At 38.5% G+C, this 20721-nt stretch overlaps 1 protein-coding gene across 3 annotated transcripts in view; it reads right to left on the bottom strand.

Annotated features, from left to right (window-relative positions):
* Positions 1 to 20721, bottom strand: part of JPH1 (junctophilin 1) — a 117459-nt gene that overhangs the window by 92908 nt on the left and 3830 nt on the right. For all 3 annotated transcript variants that reach the window (XM_007525797.3, XM_007525799.3, XM_060200009.1), the window contains exon 2: positions 16749 to 17508. In XM_007525797.3, coding sequence (XP_007525859.1) covers positions 16749 to 17508 — 760 coding nt within the window. The remainder of the gene's footprint in view (positions 1 to 16748; positions 17509 to 20721) is intronic.

Raw genomic sequence — 20721 nt, 5'->3', positions numbered from 1 at the left:
GAAAATTCTAAGATGATTTGACTTTAAAGAGTTGTAACTATTTGAGGCAATCTTCACTCTTTAATAAGTTAATTAAATTTCTGGTAAAGAAGCTTATTTTGAACTGAGCATATTATACAAATAAATGTGAAACACCAAATAAAACTGGAGGGCAAACTTATTAAAAGCTTATTTGGTTTGATTCTCAAGAGGCTGTTGTACTAAAGCTGAATGACTTACATAAATACCTTTGGCATTTGTTGGAGCCTGTTCCTAAACACAATGTTCATATTTCATCTATAATAAGAAAAGCATCTCAAAGATTTGTAAGGCACTAGTCTTGCAAGCATCCAGTTTGGTGTCTTGAGTCAAGTGAGATTGGCAGAGTCAGCTTAATCCATAATGGAAAGTTGTGAGCTGAGTGCTTTGGCTGCCTGGCAGCTGCTGCTTGGAAAAGGCTACTAGCTATGCTAGCATGCACTCACAACCTGCCACTTGTCAGAAACCAGTTTCTCCAGGTTGAAGCTAAGGTTCACTTGGGGCACATGGATGGGACACAAATATCGTCACTTCTTCTTCTACTTTTTTTTTTTTTTACCAGAACACTGCTCAGCTCTGGCTTATTATGGTGGTTCTGGGGATTGAACCTGAGACCTCAGAGACTCAGGTATGAGAATCTCTTTGCCTTCTCTATTAGCTGTCCCAAAAGGACTACAGCAGTGTACTTTGCTGCTTGAATTCTTTGTTACTTATGGAATCAGGAAAACATTGTATTTCAGAGATAAGTGAGATGGAATCTGCAAACACTGGTAACTGCAAACTCAGGATCTCTCAGTTAAAACAAGCCCAAGATGTGTCCCCCAAATCTAGATAGCATAATGGCTATGCAAAGAGACTCTCTTGCCTAAGCTCCAAAGTCCCAGGTTCAATCTACTGTCATCACCACAAAGCAGTGCTCCAGTTAAAAAAAAAAAAAAAAAGAAAGAAAAGAAAAGAAAAAAAAAGAAAAAGCCTTGCTCATGATCACCCCTAAGTAATTTTTTTCCTCCCAGTCTCCAAAGCCAGATTTCACCAAGTAGGTCTAGGTAGAAATGAAAATGGTCTCATAATTATCAAATACTACATTACAACAGCATCTCCTTGGCTTCTCTACTTAAACTGTATATCCATGTATGATGGTATAAGGTTCTAACAAGCTATTTTTAATGGTCCCAAACAAAGTCTGGCTAATTGCAAGACCCGTTCATCATTATAGCTTAGGAGCTATTTTCATTAAATTTACATGACTTGAACCTGTTTGCTAATCATTAAAACACATGTTCATCTCAACGTCTCACCATTTCTGAATGGGGCTGGGCTTGGAGGGCTGAAAAGCTTTATTAAATTTTCCTTTTAAAACAGTATCTTTAGAAACAAGATCCTTCAGATATTTTACAAGGTTCTCCTAACACAAGAGCTTCCCACATTATGTGTTAAGTGGAGAGTTTTGACACCATCAGAGCCGAAGGAATCGTGGCTCTTCAGAACCATTACAGCCAAGCTTAACTCCCTGCTTGGGGGTAGGACACAGCAGACATGTAGTTCATCTCTGGTTTCAACTGCTCTCTTGCACACCCACACACAGAATTTGCAGAGACTGCTCAGCCCACTAAGAAATGCTGGGCTTCTTGATATGTGGAAACAGGTCTTTCTTTAAACAGAAGTGAGAGGAAATCACAGGAGGCTCCTCACTCTCTCCCATGGGCGATGGGCATTCTTTCCTAAGGAGGAATCTCAATATTTAACATTTTATATGCAGTGCTCACTTCGGCAGCACATATACTAAAATTAACATTTTATATGCAATACAAAAGACGATAATTTACATAAAGGACCTACACTGACATATATAAGCTCTAAGAAGGTAACTTTTAATAATTATATTACCTGAAACAGTAACCCAGTTTAGTCTTATATAAATCCAAGTCACTCTTATGCTTTTCAGTCTTAAAAAATATAATTGCTGGCTATATACAGCAAACCCACAATCACTATCACATTTAATGAAAAAGTAAAAATTTTTCCTCAGATCTGGAACAAAGCTAGGTTGTCTGCTATCACCATTACTATACAACAGAGCCTTAGAAGTTCAAGCCATAGCAATTTGTGAAGAAAAAGAAGTAAAAAAAATCCAAATTAGAAGAAAATTAAAATGATCAATATTTGCAGATGACATGACGGTATACACAGAAAAACCTAAAAAATCCAGAACAAATCAACAGACAATGTAGTGTGATAAGCAGACTACCAAATTAGTATACAGAAACTAGAGGAATCCCACTATGCAAGCAATAAACAGAAAAAGAAATAAAAGAAAAAAAAAACCTGTTTATAACAGTAGTAAAAAAAAAAAAAAGGAGTCAAGTATGTAGGAATAAAAAGCAAAAGAATAAATTGAAGACTATGAATTACTATTGAAAAAATAAAATGGGAGTTGGGCGGTAGCAGTGGGTTAAGCACACGTGGCGCAAAGTGCAAGGACCTGTGTAAGGATCCCGGTTCGAGTCCCCAGATCCCCACCTGTAGGGGAGTCATTTCACAGGCGGTGAAGCAGGTCTGCAGGTGTCTATCTTTCTCTCCCCCTCTCTATCTTCCCCTCCTCTCTCCATTTTTCTCTGTCCTATCTAACAACAATGACAACAACAACAATAACTACTACACAATGAAAAAACAAGGGTAACAAAAAGGGAAATAAATATAAAAAAATAAAAAAGTAACTGGTAATATATCCCATATCTGTGGGTTTGAAGAATTAACATTATTAAAAATGACCATCTCCCAAAAAGCAAAATATAGAATCAAAGCAATTCCTATCAAAAAAATCCAGGGATAGGAAGTGTTACACCTGGTAGAGTACACACATTACTATGCACAGGGATGTAGGTTCAAACCCCTGGTCTCTGTCCAAAATTAATGAATTAATTAAACATATTTAAAAAAAAACATGAACATTATTAGACAAATAGAGCAGAGTGATGAGTAGATAATATAATGGTTATGCAAAGAGACTCTCATGCCTGAGGCTTTGATGTGCCAGGTTCACTATCCCAGAGCACCATCAGATATTACTGAGAAGTGCTCTGGTAAAAAAAATAAAAAAGAGTAATTCATCCCACTTCCAGAGGCAGGGCTATGGAGCAGCAGCAGCTGTGTTTCTCTCTTCTCCTCTCCCAGGTCAACGAAGAGACCACCTGCACCTTGGACCCCAACAAGACAGTACTAGAACGGTTTCAGTAACCCACCAAATCACCGTTGAGTGCAAACACCTGTGGCTCATGGACAGCGAGGAGACCAGGGAGAGATTAAGCAACTGGTAACAGTCCAGCAGTTTACCAGTTGAGAGACCACATGCAGTCTGTTTCACCAAAAGATGGCTGAAGGGAGAATAAGACTCCCCTAAGACTCACCAAACACAGCTGTAAGTCTCTATTGCTACTGCCCACAGAATGGGGGGAGGGAGGGGTGGTTGTGCTGACACCAGGGGACAGAGAACGAATGAGGAAACTTAGGAGAAGATCTATACCTAGGTGGCCTAGCGATGGGGCTCTGACAGTCTCTCTGCATGCCACTGGATTATCTCTGCCCCACTCTGCTTTATCTCTTGGTCAGGAGTCAGTGATTCAGCTAAGAAGCCTAGTTATAGTTTAAAAGCCCTCAGGCTCCCATAGCCTACACGGAATAAAAAGAACAAAAGAGGCTTTTAAGCCACTGAGCTACAACTCAGGGATTAAAATACTACTGAAACAACTGTCAATTTCCACAACTATGAACCCTTTAATTACCTTAGACACAAGTCAATCCAGGCCTAAGTGATCAGTAATTTGAAAAGTACTGAGAGAAGGACCTTATAACATAATATTATAACATAATATATAAAATGGTTAAACAAACAAGAAGAAATACTGGAGAAATGAACCAGGGCAAGAGTCCAGCTAAAAGCTCCCCAAAGGCTGAAGCACAAAATAATGAGGTCAACATCCAAACACTAGTTAAGGAAATAATCACAGGAGTGAGCAAAGAGTTTGAAAGAATTGTCATCAGAAATGCAGAAACAACAAATGAGACTCTAAAAGAAAATACTAATGAACTCAAGGTTTTTAGAGAGCTGAAAGCTGGAATAGCTGAGTTAAGAACACAACTTGCTGTACAAGCTAAAACAATATCAGAACAGGGTAACAAAATAGATGAACTCTAGAAAACATAGGAGAAAGAGAATAGAATAAATAAGGCTGAAGACAGAATCAGCAAGATCAAGGATGAATTAGAGATAACTAAAAAAGAAGTAAGAGATCTCAAAAAAAGAGATTAAGAGATACTGAAAAAAACAACAGAGACCTATGGAATGACTTCAAAAGAAACAATATACATATTATTGGCTTACCAGAGGAAGAAAGATAGGGAGGGGAAGAAAGCATTCTTCAGGATAATAGCTGATAATAGCTGAGAACTTCTCTAGTCTAGACAACATCAAAGACATAAAAGTTCAAGAAACCCAGAGGGTCCCAAACAGAATTAACCCAGACTTAAAGACACCAAGACACACCATATTTAGAATGGAAAGGAATAAGGATAAAGAAAGGATCCTGAAGGCTGCAAGAGAAAAAACAAAGAGTTACCTACAGAGGAAAACCTATAAGATTAGCAGCAGACTTCTCAACATAAACACTACAGGCCAGAAGAGAATGGCAAGATATGTACCGAGTGCTCAATGAGAAACACTTTCAACCAAGACTACTGTATCTGGTTAGACTGTCATTCAGACTAGATGGAGGCATAAAAACTTTCTCAGACAAGCAACAGTTGAAAGAATCAACTATCACCAAGCCTGCCCTGAAAGAAGTTCTGAAAGGTCTCCTATAAACATCAGACCACCATAAATATGCCATAGATCAGAACACTCTAAAACTCTACAAGAATGGTGTTAAAATATCTTCAGTCTCTGATATCAATAAATGTCAATGGCCTGAATTCACGTATTAAAAGGCACAGAGTAGGAAGATGGATCAGAAAACACAACCTGTGTTGGTATGCATGAGACCCCTTCTGTTTCATTTAGTTTAAATCCCCCCTGCTTAACACTATTCTATTTACATAACCACTTCATTCTATTTACATAACCGCTGTTAACAAGCACCTCCCTCCAGGGCATTGGTTCAATCCCCACTGTTTCATGATATGTTTTTGCTCCACCCCCCCTCCTTGTCACACCCTGATCCCTTCTTTGTCACACCCTGATTTTCACCAGTCACTTTTCTCTCCACCCTCTCTATGTCACATCCTGTTTCCACCTTACTTGGCAAGTATATATAAAGACAGCATTGTGAGTTTTACAGTACTGTACTTTGAGTTTAACTTAGCTCGTCTTAGATTGTGCTGCGTCCTGCATGAATAAAGAGATACTGCCTACAGCTCAACCATGACTTTCTGGTCGTCTGTTACCCGCCCGTGAAACCAGCCCTGCAAAAACAACCTAACCCGTCGAAAACAACAAACCTGGGATTCGGGCAGTAGAAGAGTGGGTTAAGTGCAGATTGTGCAACACCAAGGATCAGTGAGAGGATCTCAGTTCGAGCCCCCAGCTCCCCACCTGCAGGAGAGTCACTTCAAAGGCGGTAACGCAGGTCTGAAGGTGTCTATCTTTCTCTCCCCCTCTGTCTTCCCCTCTTCTCTCTATTTCTCTCTGTCCTATCCAACAACGATGACATCAACAGCAAAAATAACCACAATTAACTATAAAAAACAACAAGATCAACAAAAAGGAAATAAATAAATGAATATTTTTTAAAAATCTTAAAAAAAAAAAAGAAAACACAATCCAACAGTATGCTGTCTACAGGAAAACCACCTAACTCAACAATATAAACACATCATTCAAAGTGATGGAAAACTATCATACAAGCCAATGGCCCACAAAAAGGTCAGGAACAGTTATTCTCATATCTGACATAATGGACTTTAAAATGAATAAAATTTAAAAAGATAGGGATCGATATAACTTAATTCTAAGAGGATCAGTCAATCAAGAAGACTTAACAATTATTAACATCTATGTACCCAATGAGAAGCCATCTAAATACATCAAACGGCTACTGAAAGAGCTACAGCAATCTATTAACAGCAACACAGTCATAGTAGGGGACTTTAACACCACACTCTCTCAACTTGACAGATCCTCCAGGCAGCAAAACAATAAAGACATGAGGGAGCTAAATGAGGAGATAGATAAACTAGAACTACTGGACATTTATGTTAGGCCACAAAGACAGCATAAGCAAATTCAAGAGCACTGAAATCATCCCAAGCATCTTCTCAGAACACAGTGGAATTAAATTAACACTTAACAATCAACAAAAGATTAGTAATACTCCCAAAATGTGGAAGCTCGACAGTACACTCCTTAACAACTACTAGGTCAAAGAGGAAATAAAGGAAGAAATCAAAATGTTTTGAGAGTTCAATGAAAAGGAAGACACAAACTATCAAAATATTTGGGACACAACTAAGGCAGTATTGAGAGGAAAGTTCATGGCCATACAAGCACACATTAGGAAACCAGAAAAAGCACAAATAAACAGCCTGATTCCACATCTGAAAGACCTAGAAGAAGAACAAAGGAACCCTAAAGCAACCAGAAGAACAAAAATCACTAAAGTTAGGGCAGAAATAAATAACACTGAAAATAAGAAAACCATACAAAAGATCAACGAAAGTAAATGCTGGTTCCTTGAAAGAGTTAATTAAATCAACAAACCTTTAGCCAGACTCACAACAAAAAAGGGAAAAGACCCAAATAAATCAGATCATAAACGAAAGCAGAGATATCACAACAGACACTGTAGAAATTCAGCATATCATGCTAGACTTCTATGAACAACTCTATGCCACCAAGCTAGAGAACCTGGAAGAAATTGACCATTTCCTAGAAACCTAAGAACTTCCAAAATTAAGTAAAGAGGAACTAGATAACATGAACAGGCCCACCACAGTTAATGAAATTGAAACAGTTATCAAAAACCTCCTCAAAAATAAAAGTCCTGGACCAGATGATTTTACAAATGAATTCTACAAAACCATCAAAGAAGAACTAATACCTCTACTTTTAAAAGTCTTCCAGAAGACTGAAGACACTGGAATACTCCCTTCCAGCTTCTATGAAGCCAACCTCACTTTGATACCAAAAGCAGAGACACAACCAAAAAAGAAAACTACAGACCAGTATCTCTGATAAACATACATGCTAAAATATTGAACAAAATTCTAGCCAACCAGATATAGTAGTATATTAAAAAGATTGTTCATCATGACCAAGTGGGGTTTATCCCAGGGAGGCAAGGTTGGTTTAATATACGTAAATCAATCAACGTGATCCACCACATCAATAAAAGTAAGACCAAAAACCACATAGTCATATCAATAGATGCAGAGAAAGCCTTTGACAAAATACAACATCCCTTTATGATCAAAACACTACAAAAAATGGGAATAGATGGAAAATTCCTCAAGATAGTGGAGTCTATATATAGCGAACCTACAGCCAACATCCAACTCAATCGTGAAAAACTGGAAGCATTTCCCCTCAGATTAAGTACTAAATAGGGATGCCCACTATCACCATTACTATTCAACATAGTGTTGGAAGTTCTTGCCATAGCAATCAGGCAGGAGCAAGGAATTAAAGGGATACAGATAAGAAAAAAAGAAGTCAAACTCTCCCTATTTGCAGATGACATCATAGTATACATAGAAAATCTAAGGAATCCAGCAAGAAGCTTTTAGAAATCATCAGGCAATATAGTAAGGTGTCAGGATACAAAATTAACATTCAAAAGTCAGTGGCATTTCTCTATGCAAACACTTAATTAGAAAAAATTGAAATTCAGAAAGCAATTCCTTTTTACTATAACAACAAAAACAATAAAATATCTAGGAATAAACCTAACCAAAGAAGTGAAAGACTTGTATACTGAAAATTGAGTCACTACTTAAGGAAACTGAAAAAGACACAAAGAAGTGGAAAGATATTCCATGCTCATGGGTTGGCAGAATTAACATCTTCAAAATGTATATACTACCCAGAGTCATATACAAATATAATGCTATCCCCCTTTAAGATCCAAACCACATTTTTTTTAGGAGAAAAGAACAAATGCTACAAATGTTTATCTGGAACCAGAAAAGACCTAGAATTGCCAAAACAATCTTGAGAAGAAAGAACAGAACTGGAGGCATCAACACTCCCAGATCTCAAATTGTATTATAGGGCCATTGTCATCAAAACTGCTTGGTACTGGAACATGACAGACACTCTGACCAGTGGAATAGAATTGAGAACCCAGAAGTAAGCCCCCACACCTATGGACATCTAATCTCTGACAAAGGTGCCCAGACTATTAAATGGGGAAAGATGAGTCTCTTCAACAAGTGGTTTTGGAAAAAATGGGTTGAAAAATGCAGAAGAATGAAAATGAACCACTGTATTTCAACAAATACAAAAGGAAATTCCAAGTGAATCAAAGACTTGGATGTTAGGCCACAAACTATCAGATACTTAGAGGAAAATATTGACAGAACTCTTTTCTGCATAAATTTTAAAGACATCTTCAATGAAACGAATCCAATTACAAAGAAGACTAAGACAAGTATAAACCAATGGGCCTACATCAAATTAAAAAGCTTCTGCACAGAAAAAGAAACCACTACCCAAACCAAGAGACCCCTCACAGAATGAGAGAAGATGTTTACATGCCATATATCAGGCAAGAGGCGAATAACCAAAATACACAAAGAACTTGCCAAACTCAACAACAAGAAAACAAATAACCCCATCCAAAAATGAGGAGAAAGCATGGACAGAATATTCACCATACAAGAGATCCAAAATGCTGAGACACACATGAAAAAATGCTCCAAGTCTTTGATTGTTATAAAAATGCAAATAAAGACAACAATGAGATACCACTATAGTCCTGTGAGAATGTCAGACATCAGTAAAGGTAGCAGTAACAAATGTTGGAGAGGTTGTGGGGACAAAGGAACTCTCCTGTACTGCTGGTGGGAATGTAAGTTTGTCCAACCTCTGTGGAGAACAGTCTGGAGAACTCTCAGAAGGCTAGAAATGGACCTACCCTATGATCCTCCAATTCCTCTCCTGGGGATAGATCCTAAGGAACCCAACACACCCATCCAAAAAGATCTGTGTACACATATGTTCTTGGCAGCACAATTTGTAATAGCCAAAATCTGGAAGCAACCTAGGTGTCCAATAACAGATGAGTGGCTGAGCAAGTTGTGGTATATATACACAATGGAATACTACTCAGCTATTAAAAATGGTGACTTCACCATTTTCAGCCGATCTTGGATGGATCTTGAAAAATCCATGTTAAGTGAAATAAGTCAGAAATAGAAGGATGAATATGGGATGATCTCACTCTTAGGCAGAAGTTGAAAAACAAGATCAGAAGAGAAAACACAAGTAGAACCTGAACTGGAATTGGCATGTTGTACCAAAGTAAATGATTCTGGGGTGGGAGGGAGAGGGGATACAGGTCAAAAAGAATGACAGAGGACCTAGTGGGGGGGGGGTGTATTGTTATATGGGAAACTCGGAAATGTTATGCATATACAAACTATTGTATTTACTGTAGAATGTAAAACATTAATATCCCGCCCCCCCAAAAAAAAAGAAAGAGAAGGGGACATAGAGAGGGATAGAGAAATGCATCTGCATCACACTTCACCTCTCTTGAAACTTTCCTCCTCCAGGGGAAATGAACCTAGGTCTTTAAGTATGGCAAAACATATGATTTCAACAGATTACACTACTGCCCAACCCCTCTATAAAGAGAAATGGATTTAAATTGGTTGAGAACACTTCTAACTTTTGTGAAAAATATGCATTTATCTTATAGAAATATATTTGTAGAAATATATATTTCTGAAAACTGAAAATAAAAATAAAATAATAAAAAAGAGCAAACGCTACAAAACTTTATCTGGAGCAACAAAAGACAAAGAATCATCAAAGTAACCCTGACCAAAAAAAGGAGACTTCGCACTCCCTGACTTTGTGAACTTGAATATGTCTTGTTTTTCTTTAAGAATGCTAATACTAAACTGAAAGTTTCCTTTTTTTTTTTTTTTTTTCTTTCTCCCCCTGATCCTGGTCACTTACTTTGAAACAAAGATTTGGGATATGTCAATGCTAGACATAAAACTATTTCCTCTGAAAAACATATTTCTCCCATGATGCAAGAGGCAAATAACAGATCTCACTTACAGGTAAATTTTATGCTCATCAAATAATACAAATTGTTAACCCAGCCTCTGGGAATATATTCATAGAAGAGAGGGGGGTGACAGGTGGGAAAAGGACACAAGCAGCACAGGAAGGCTTAGGAAACCCAGGAGGCAGAACTAATAAACGTGATTCTTCTGAGTGGTTAATTTCTACATTTTGGTGACTTCCCCTGAAGTTTCTTTCTTATTTACCAGACTTTTCATGAAGAGAATTACAAGACATTACAAGAAACACACCTTTATTGCAACAGCTGAAACGTTACTAGTGTCCTAGTTGAAGACCACTCCCCCCCCAAAAAAAAAAAAACCTAATGTAAAATGTCATCTAGAATTTCTTTTTATTATTATAGAGACACCTGTATCCCTGATTCACCTCTCCTGAAGCTTCCTCCCTGCAGGTGGGGACCAGAGACCTAAAAAATTGTTTTTAAAGGTATAGAGTATGACCACTAACACTGTAGGAAATAAATAAAGGTAGAATAGAAACTAGCTCTGATTTTCAAGAGAGACAGAGTATCTTTGTTTAACAGAATTTAAGAATCTCAAATTCCTGCCCTTTTAACAATGTTGCAGACTGAACTGTTTTTAATGGGCAAAGCCAATTACAAAACTGGTCATAGTTAAGTTTAATTTGGACCCATAAACAAGCACTGGGTCATGGTTGAGTTTGGGTTTTAATTACCAATAACTGAAATGTCAATCCAGTCACGTAATCTTTTGAGGGACTATTCTACTAAATGTTATCATCTGATTTTACTCAAAACGGCCACCCAAAATGGCAGGGAAAGAAGATTTTTTTCAAAAGAATTAAAGATAGTAGAGCTGCAAATTCCAATTTTCAAAAGACAATAATCTTATATGTTTTGACACTGTATGTTCTGGTGGTGCCAAACGTGCCGGATGTGCCTATGCTATCATAGTTAAGAGTGAGGTGGCCTCCTGGAATTTCTGTATCCATTAATTGAATGTCTTACATCTATCACTGACTAGTATGAGACCTCTGAGACATGGGGATAACAGATGACTATGCCTGAAGTTCTTATTCCCTGGCCATACCTTGGTTATGACATTTTACTGATGCTTACTTTATCAAAAGAAAGGGTAACCAGAATGCACACCTTTTGATTTTCTGCATTCCTTGACTACTGTCTCACTGGAGCATGATGAATTATCACAGCTAAGTTTCCTTCCTTAAAACTGTTTATAAATATCCAGAAAAAACAGAATTTGAGGCACAGAATTTGAGGCAATGTTCACACCCTAAATAGGGAGAATTTAATTCACTCATTCATCAAATATTTACTAGAACCTTTACTAAAGTGCCCTGCTCTGAGCTAGCTGCTGGGTGCACAAAAGTAAGGAAAGCTGCCTTCAGGGTCTGACTTTCCAATATAGTTGGAGAAAGAGATATTAAATATACTAGAATACTGTAACAATGTAGGCAGTGAGGGGATTTAGACTGAGGCAGTAGCAGTGGTGTGGGAGGATGTGGGATTAAGGAAACCTTCCATGAAGAAGGGACTTCAAGTCTAAGCCTCAGAACAGAGCAGCCCAAGGGGCTGACTGGGGGCTAGTCCTCAAGGGCACCAGGCAGTGGACAGAGTGAGCAGACTTCCCTCAGAACTCAAGGAAAGCTATTGTGGCTGGCTCAATCAGGATAAGTAGGAAAAAAGAAGAGTGCGATGAAATTGTAACGCATCTTTTAAAAAGAAAAGTAGGGGGAATGGACTTAAAAAAAAAAAAAGACCTACAAGGTTAAGTGTTTATTTTTACATTTAAGTCCCAAATGGCAAACATGAAACCCAACTTCTAATTCTGGGAACAAATGCGACAAGTGGCTTGGACAGTAGAACTCTTGAGCTGGAGATCTCCACGTTTTATCTAGATGCTTCAATTCCCATTTTAGCTAAAGCCTAACAAGTACAGACGATTCCCTCCTGTAACTACCTGCGCAGGTGCTGCTGTCCTCTCCTGAAGTGATGTTAACCATTGGGGGAGAGGTTAGGGGCCACACTGACTGGTCAGCGATAGCATTACTGACATATGACCTTGGTACTGGGAGCTGCCCAGCCAAGCCCTCTTAACAATTTTACTGAGTTTGGCCACAGAGCCAGCAACTAGTGAAAACTACTCCATTCCAATTGACTCTCTACTTTCTTTTCTTTCTTCTAATCTGTCTGATACAACAAAGCTAGTGTAGACACCTCTGGTTCTCCATTACTGTAGCCCACCCAGCTCTCTGATATCATTTTCATCACACCTGCCATCCGCTTAGCAAGGTAATCATTTCTTCCCAAGCTCAGATTTTACAAAGCTCTTCTGACTACTCCCCTTTCAAAATTATCTGTGCATTTGCATGTTAGAATGGTTCTCTAAGGATCACTTCATATATCACCACAACCAAATGCCTTACCTTGATACTGCTCCTTAGGATAATTTTCTTGGAGGTGACTATGCCATGTGAAGTGAAAGACAGCTAGTGTGTGGTTTTGCTCACATGTGGAGTACAGAGAACTGAAAACCATAAACTTTCAGAAAACGAAGCAGCTGGACTGTAAGACTTCGTGAGGGCTATGGTAGTTATTGTTGGAGGACGGGACACACAATTTTGGTGGCAGGTGTGGTAGGGAACCTTTACTGAATCACTAGTAAAAATTTACAAGTATGTTGCTGGTGTTTTTTGGGGGGGCCAAAGGAATAATTCAGCAAGTAATGCAACTGTCAGACCATGCAGTTGTCCCAGGTTCAAGTCCTGGCACCAAATAAGAGTGCCAACACACTGGAGGAACCTCTGCTTCCCACCCCCCCACACACACACAATTTGAATGAAAAATTAGCCTAAGAGTGGTGACATCACACCTGTGAGAGGTCTTAGTTTATCAAAAGAAAAAATTTTCTCTGGACCAGGTGGTGGCGCACCTGATTAAGTGCACACATCACAGTGCACAAGTACCTGGGTTCAAGCCCCTGGTCCCCACTTGCGGGGGAAAGCTTCATGAGTGGTGAAGCAGAGCTGCAGGTGTCTCTCTTTCTCTCTCCCTGTCTACCTCCCCCACCCTTCTTGATTTCTGGCTGTCTCTATCCAATAAATAAAGATAATAAACAATATTAAAAAAAGTTTCCTTAAAGAATAACTTGAACCTTTCTCCGAAGAAATTACTGGAGACAAGGGCTAATAGTATACCACTGTATCCTTATAATCTTGTAAACCATCATTAAATCATTAATAAAAAAAAGAAAAAAAAAGAATTAAAATACAAGAGATAATGAAATAATTAATTAAAAGGAAAAATCTGAGAAGAGACGAAAATAGTAAAAGTAAACAAAGTGTAAAAAAAAAAAAAGCTAATTGAGCCACCCAAATAATGTTCCTTTCCCTTTTTTTACTATGACAAAAAATGGTTAACACCGGGGAAGCAATTACAGAAGCCAGACCTTCTACCTTCTGCAACCCTCAACGACCCTGGGTCCATGCTCCCAGAGGGCTAGAGAATGGGAAAGCTATCATGGGAGGGGGTGGGTTATGGAGATTGGGTGGTGGGAATTGTGTGGAGTTGTACCCCTCCTACCTTATGTTTTTGTTCATTAATCCTTTCTTAAATAAAAATTTTTAAAAAATAGTTAACACTTGAGGGCTTTATTATTTATTTATTTATTTTTGAGGTAGAAAAATTGAGAAGGAAGGGGAGATAGAAAGGGCAAGAGACGGGGCCAGGTGGTGGTGCAGCTGGTTGGGCACACATGTTATAATGCGTAAGGACCCAGGTTCAAGCTCCTGGTCCCCATCTGCAGGGGGAAAGCATTGCAAGTGGAGTAGCAGTGCTACAGGTGTCTGTCTCTCTCCTTCTCTATCACCCTCTTCCCTCTTGATTTCTAGCTGTCTCTATCCAATAAATAAATAAAGATAATAAAAGTTTGTTTAAAAAAAAAGGGCAAGAGGAAAAAATATTGTTTCACCACTACTAAATTCCCCTTTGCAGGTGGGGACCAGGGCATGGGAATGCAAGAGCCTGACCAGGTGTGTCCCTCCCTGCCTGAACCCTTAAAGTTCTAGCAACAAAAATTTAAAAGCACAATACAGTACTGTACAAATAGAGTTGCAATGTTGTATAGCACACCTGCAGAACTCAAGAATTTTCAGTTGCTTAAGTGAAAATTTTACCTGATGAATAGCAAATCCTATTTCCTCCTCCCTCCAGCTCCAAGAAACATTATTTTGGTCTACTTTTTTAAGTTTAACTATCTGGATACCTCATCTGTAGAATTACACAGTTCTGTCCTGTAGCTGACTTACTTGAGTTGGCGTAATGCATCAAGCATTTATTGAATAGTTATGTGAAAAATTTCTGGTTCATTTGCTAAAATTATAGCATCTTAGATAAAGGTTTGATTCAGTACTTCAAACTACCCCCAAAAGACTTTCAACAGAGAGAATTTGGCTAGTACTTGAGTAAAGGTTTTTACTATTACAATCAGTGATTATCTTTGCATTACAGTTCACCTTCTTTATGTTGATTCGTCAGTTCAACTGATCATGAAGGTCAATCATTAAAGCATACATAAGAATCATTTTCAAGGGCAATCTGCATAGCTCTATCATCCATCTAATAAGATTTAACTATATCTAGTATATATATCACTAGACTGGAAGGTGAAAATAAATGGAAGGATCCAGAGTACATTGAAAAATAGAGGCTAGGGCTTAATGAAAGGTCTAACACTAGTTCTATAATTTAGCTAAGGGATAGAGAAATAATATTTGATGTGCTAAATATTCGAATCACAGGTAAACTGAAAGAAAGCAGATGCCATCAATTGGTGACCCAAAAGACCTACAAATGACACTTCACAGAAGAGGGAGGAGACACATGTCATGAAAGTTTGTGCTGATTAACAAGACATACCAACTTTAAAGTTTGAGTAGTTTGAGAAAAAATAGAAACTGTGAAGACTGAATATTATATACATATAATGCAAAAAAGACCTCGTCAATTTTCCAAATAGTGTTTAAGACACACAAAAGTTAACAATGGCTATAAAATACAGAAATTCTTTAAAAAGTACTTCAATAGTTTAGAATTAAAAGCTTCCAAATATATATATATATATATATATATATATATATGTTCAAATAGCAGATGTTTCATATGATTCAACCAGAAATCAAATGGAGGTTCATTAATTCAATAGTAGAACAACCTAGAGACATGGGGATATTTCTGTTGTTTCAAGAGGGTTGTATCTGTGTAAGAGTATGACTGGGGCATGAAAAGAGTTTTTACTGTATGTTAAATATAATGCCTCAAGTCACACAAAACTGTGGCTAGTGAATATCTTCAATGAGCCTAAAGATAAAAACTTTCATGTATAAGCATTCCTTTTTTGTTATCTAACATACTGATATTGTTCCCCAGTCCAGTTCTATCACCAAGAAATAGCTCAACATCTCTTAATGTAACCTCTGGGCCCAGATATTAATGGTAAAATTCAAGTACACAGTCCTTTTGGAACCATATATACCCTGCTTCTCAGTCTATTAGGCATTGACTTTCTCCTGCTCACTCGAGCCTTTCTCTACTGCTCCACTTTCTTCCAACCTTGGCATACTAACAGGTCCATCTGTCCATGTCAGGTTCCCCCTCCTCTTTCCTTTAATACACCAGTGATCTCATCTTTCCTGCATAGAATGTGGCCATTCTTATGAGCCTTAGTCCCACAGACTTTCCCATGTAAGTGAGCTGTGTGGTTTAATTAAATTATATAAAATGGTATCATTTCTGCCATATCTACACCTCAGTGGCTTTCTCAGAAAACCAGTTTCACTTACATGTTACTAGTAAGCAATATTTGAGTTTCACAAATTAAGAGAATTTTATAAGGAGCGTTCTAAACACAGCCAACTCCAGTATTAGATTAATGGGATTCGTCTATACTAAGGCTGCTTCCGTGGAGATGAATATTTTCTTTCTGGTACACAAAGCAAGTGTCCTATCAGACCTCAATTCAGGAGTACTTTGAAAAAAAAAAAGAGAGAAGGAAAAGGAGAAGGGGAAAGTAACTCTATGGACTCAGGAAAATGTATACAGGGTCTGAGTAAACTCCACCATTTTAAGTGTTAGGGAAATATTTTATAACAGGAAGAGATCCCAAAGCGCCATCAGCATGTTTTGATGATGGAACAGCAGAACACTCATCATTATTTTTTAATTATTATTAGAGGGAGAAGTAGAAACAGGACTTAATATTTAGGACTTATTATCTAGATCTGAATGAAACTTGAGGCTAACAGTGACAGTCACACTATTGGATGTAAGTATCTTCTGCCTTTGATTCCAGCACTTAATGGTGATGTTACCAAGCAGGCAAACATATTTGATATTTCATAATTCTGAATGGCCCACCCAGCAATACCACCCCCTACAGTCACATACCTTGAATTTGCTATTTCCACTTTGGTTCTCGCCATGCCTGCTGCCCTTTGTGCACCTTCTATTGCTCTGTCCACCTTCTCTCTAGTTTTTGTATTTCTTATTGGTATAAGCTGCTTCCTTATTCCACGTACCAGAATATTATTTTTGTATTTTCCCTCTTCTTTGGAGCCATCGGGAAACACGGTGCAGCCATATCCATGTCTCTTGTTATTTGCCCACTCCCCTTCATACTTCATGCCATTGGAGCGCTCGCTGATACCGAAGCCATTGCGCTTGTCATTCTTCCACTCGCCCATGTAAGTTTCGGTGGTTGTGGCGTCGACGTGGTCTTCCACTGGGCAAAAATCACAATCAACATCGCCGAAGCTGATGGTGGAGTTGGCATCGCTGGAACTGATTCTGCTCATGGCTGCGTCGCTGCGGACAGAGCTGCGTTTGCTCGAGATGGAAGACTTGGATTCGGACTTGCGGAGTTTCATGCTTCCTAGAAGGGAGCCCCTTCGGAAGAGGCCACCTTTCTTCTTCCCTGGGAGCTCGGCATCCGCGTGGAAGTTGAGCACGAAGCCACCACGGGTGCCAGCGGGGCTGTCGGCTGCGGCCGCAGCGTCGTGGAGCACGCTGCCATTGCTCTGTTCGCTGCGCAGTGAGGCCAATGAGGTGCGCAGTGGGGAGCGGATCACCGTGGCCATGCCATAGGGCACACTCTGGCGCACGCCGTAGCCATGTCGCATGCCACCGGCCCATTGGCCCTGGTAGGTACCTGGGAGAGGCAGCAAGAAAGGAGAGTGTGAGGTGGGGGGAAACTGGCGCCACCTTCCCGCTCACACTATGAGAAGCTGGATGATCAGATCAGGCAGGCTAAATTTCCTGACATTTCGAAGTCAAACTTTTTATCCACTTATATATCTTTGCCCTATAATTTTGTTTCTTAATATAATCGGAGAAGATTTTTTTTAATAGCCTGTCAATTATCTCTTAAAAATGGATACATGTGTTTCCGATGAAAGCTACCACAGCCTAGTATGAAAAAAAATTTTTTTTCACCTCTAAAACCAACATATCAAAACAACGCTGTTAGGAAGACAGTGCCACAGCAAATTAAAGGAATATTTGTGAATTTCACTGTTTTAAGTAATTTAGCTGGAAACTAAAAATTACTTTTAGGTCTATCTGTATAACAATCCAATAGGCTCAGAAACTTTAAATTCTTAGTCATTTGAATGGGTATTTGGAACACAAGTCCTTAAACAGACTGTCTCAAATTTTTCTATAACATTCATCTTTTTTTTTAATTACTAGAGGGAGAAGTAGAAACACAACTAAATATTTAGGGTTCTTATCTAGATTTGAGTGACACTTGTGATTTGACAAGTACAATTTATTGAGCTATTACGAAAAACAAATGGCTACATTAAAAAAAATTTTTTTTCCGTCTCCCAAGTGAGAAATCTGTGATCAGTCATTTTCTTCACAGGTCTCTTTAGGCACTGCTACTGCACTGAGTTACATCATGGACTAGAGCCATTCTGAGAGCAGGTACTACCTCATCAGTGAACAGTTACCAGACTCCTGGCTTGTGTATTCAGTGGTCTGTACATATTTCATAACTTTATAGTAAAAACAGTTGTGGCAGTTAAAAGGGGCACATGCATAACATTAAGAAAAATGTGGGGGGGGGCAGGCAGTGGCAGACCTAGTTAAGCACACATATTACAGTGCGCAAGGACCCAGGTTCAAGCCCTTGTTCCCCACCTGCAAGGGGAAAGCTTCATGAGTGGTGCAGTAGTGCTGCAGGTGTCTCTGTCTCTCTACCTCCCTTACCCCTCTCCATATCTTTCTGTCTCTATCCAATAGTAAATAAAAATAAATTAAAAACTATGATAAAACCAGAGGAAACCTTTCACACTAAATATTATGGAATTCCTCTGAGAGCAAAGGCATTTATTTTTATAGTGTTTATGAAACCTCTGACACCAGATGACTTCTTCAATGAATGCCTTTCAAAAGCATGCCTTTGCAGGGGTAGAAGACTCTCAAATAGGTACCTTAGAATTTTCTTTTCAAAATCAAGATAACTTTCTTTAACGAAAGGCAATTTTTTTTTCTTCTTCTTTTTTTGCCTCCAGAGTTATCACTGGGACTCCCTGCCAGCACTACAAATACACTCATAGCTCCTGGAGGCTATCTTTTCCCCTTTGTTGCCCTTGTTGTTTATCACTGTTGTTGTTATTATTGTTATTACTGTCGTTGTTGTTGGATAGGACAGAGAGAAATCGAGAGTGGAGGATAGAGGGGGCTAAGAAAGATACAAAACAGTCCTGCTTCATGGGTGGTGAAGCAACTCCCCTGCAGGTAGGGATCCGGGGCTGGAACCAGCATCCTTACACCAGTCCCTGTGCTTCGCGCCATGTGCACCTAACCTGCTATGCTACTGCCTGGCCCCAAAAGGCAAATTTTAAGTTACAGTACCCTCCCCCCCCAAAAAAAAACTATGGGGAAATGTAAAGATGCAATGCTCATTTTCATTCATAACAGCTCACAGTATCATAAAAAATTAATCATGCTTACAATGTTTTGAACTGCTTTTAGTTTCTGACCATCTAGATATAATTTACAACTACTTTTCATCTTATAGTGTCATTACATGACACTTTAAAAAAAATAAAGTTGGGGAGTCGGGCTGTAGCGCAGCGGGTTAAGCGCAGGTGGCGCAAAGCACAAGGACCAGCATAAGGATCCCGGTTCGAACCCCGGCTCCCCACCTGCAGGGGAGTGCCTTCACAGGCGGTGAAGCAGGTCTACAGGTGTCTATCTTTCTCTCCTCCTCTCTGTCTTCCCCTCCTCTCTCCATTTCTCTCTGTCCTATCCAACAACGACAACAATAATAATAATTACAACAATAAAACAACAAGGGCAACAAAAGGGAATAAATAAATAAAATAAAATATAAAAAAATAAAGTTATTTTCATGAGAGAAAGACAAAGGTTACTAGTCTATTCTGGCATGCTACCTCCTAGGTTTACATTTACTTTTTAATCAATAACTCCAGTGGGTTTCTACCATGTTTCTAGTGTGAGCTATATCTGAGCTAAAACCCTAATGGCTCTGAAATAAAAATTTTGACTGAGTTCAAGACTATATTCTCTTTCTGTTTACTCTGACACAGTTATGTCATGTAACAGACAATAGTATGTTGACAATGAAATGCTAGGTGGACAGAAGTCTGTGAATGTCACATGCTGGGTAGATGAGAAAGTGTTAATCTAACATTTATGAACTTCTAAGAAGGGTGGGTCACAGCTTTTCCTAAAGGATAAGGCAGTCGTATAAATGAGGTTTAAAAAAAGTTTTTGTTTTTGTTTTTCAAAAAAGCTTTCTACTGAATATGAGTCATCTCTAAACAGTATTACCTCAGTAGGGAATGAACAACTAGATTCTTTAAACTATTTTCCAAATGTAAGACTAGTACAATTTCTAAAAAGTATGTCTTGAAAAATCCACGTGGCTTAAACCAGCAGCAATAATTAGACAGTTTAGGTGTCTGCAGACTGTCAAACAGGGAAAGAGGGGCAACAGTATTGGCCAAATTCCCGTCCTATTCTGTTAAATCACAGTATATGGAGAAGTTTCTCCAAAGAATTGCTAGAAACCAATTTGCAGTCAAATTGTTAGTAGTTCATGTGAAATTTAAAATAGGTTTAGTTTAGTCAATGAATCTAGAAAAAAAAAGGCCTCTTTTCTTCATGAAGCAGGTGGGTTCCAAATTTTCCTGCTGCTCTAATTAGTTTCCCTCAATTCCTTAAATATAGATGCACATTTCACAAGTGTAAAAATAATTTCTATGAGTTTTATTTTAAATATGTCCTGTTATTTTTTTTCCCATCTAGGAGATGATTTTCAAATAAAGCCATTTTAACTACACAATCTTGTAGTGGAAGACATCCAGTTCACAATAGTTTCAGTCAAACTTAG

This window comes from Erinaceus europaeus, chromosome 1 (assembly GCF_950295315.1).
Source record: "Erinaceus europaeus chromosome 1, mEriEur2.1, whole genome shotgun sequence".
Classification (NCBI taxonomy): domain Eukaryota; kingdom Metazoa; phylum Chordata; class Mammalia; order Eulipotyphla; family Erinaceidae; genus Erinaceus; species Erinaceus europaeus.
This window is presented reverse-complemented; position numbering and strand designations above follow the sequence as displayed.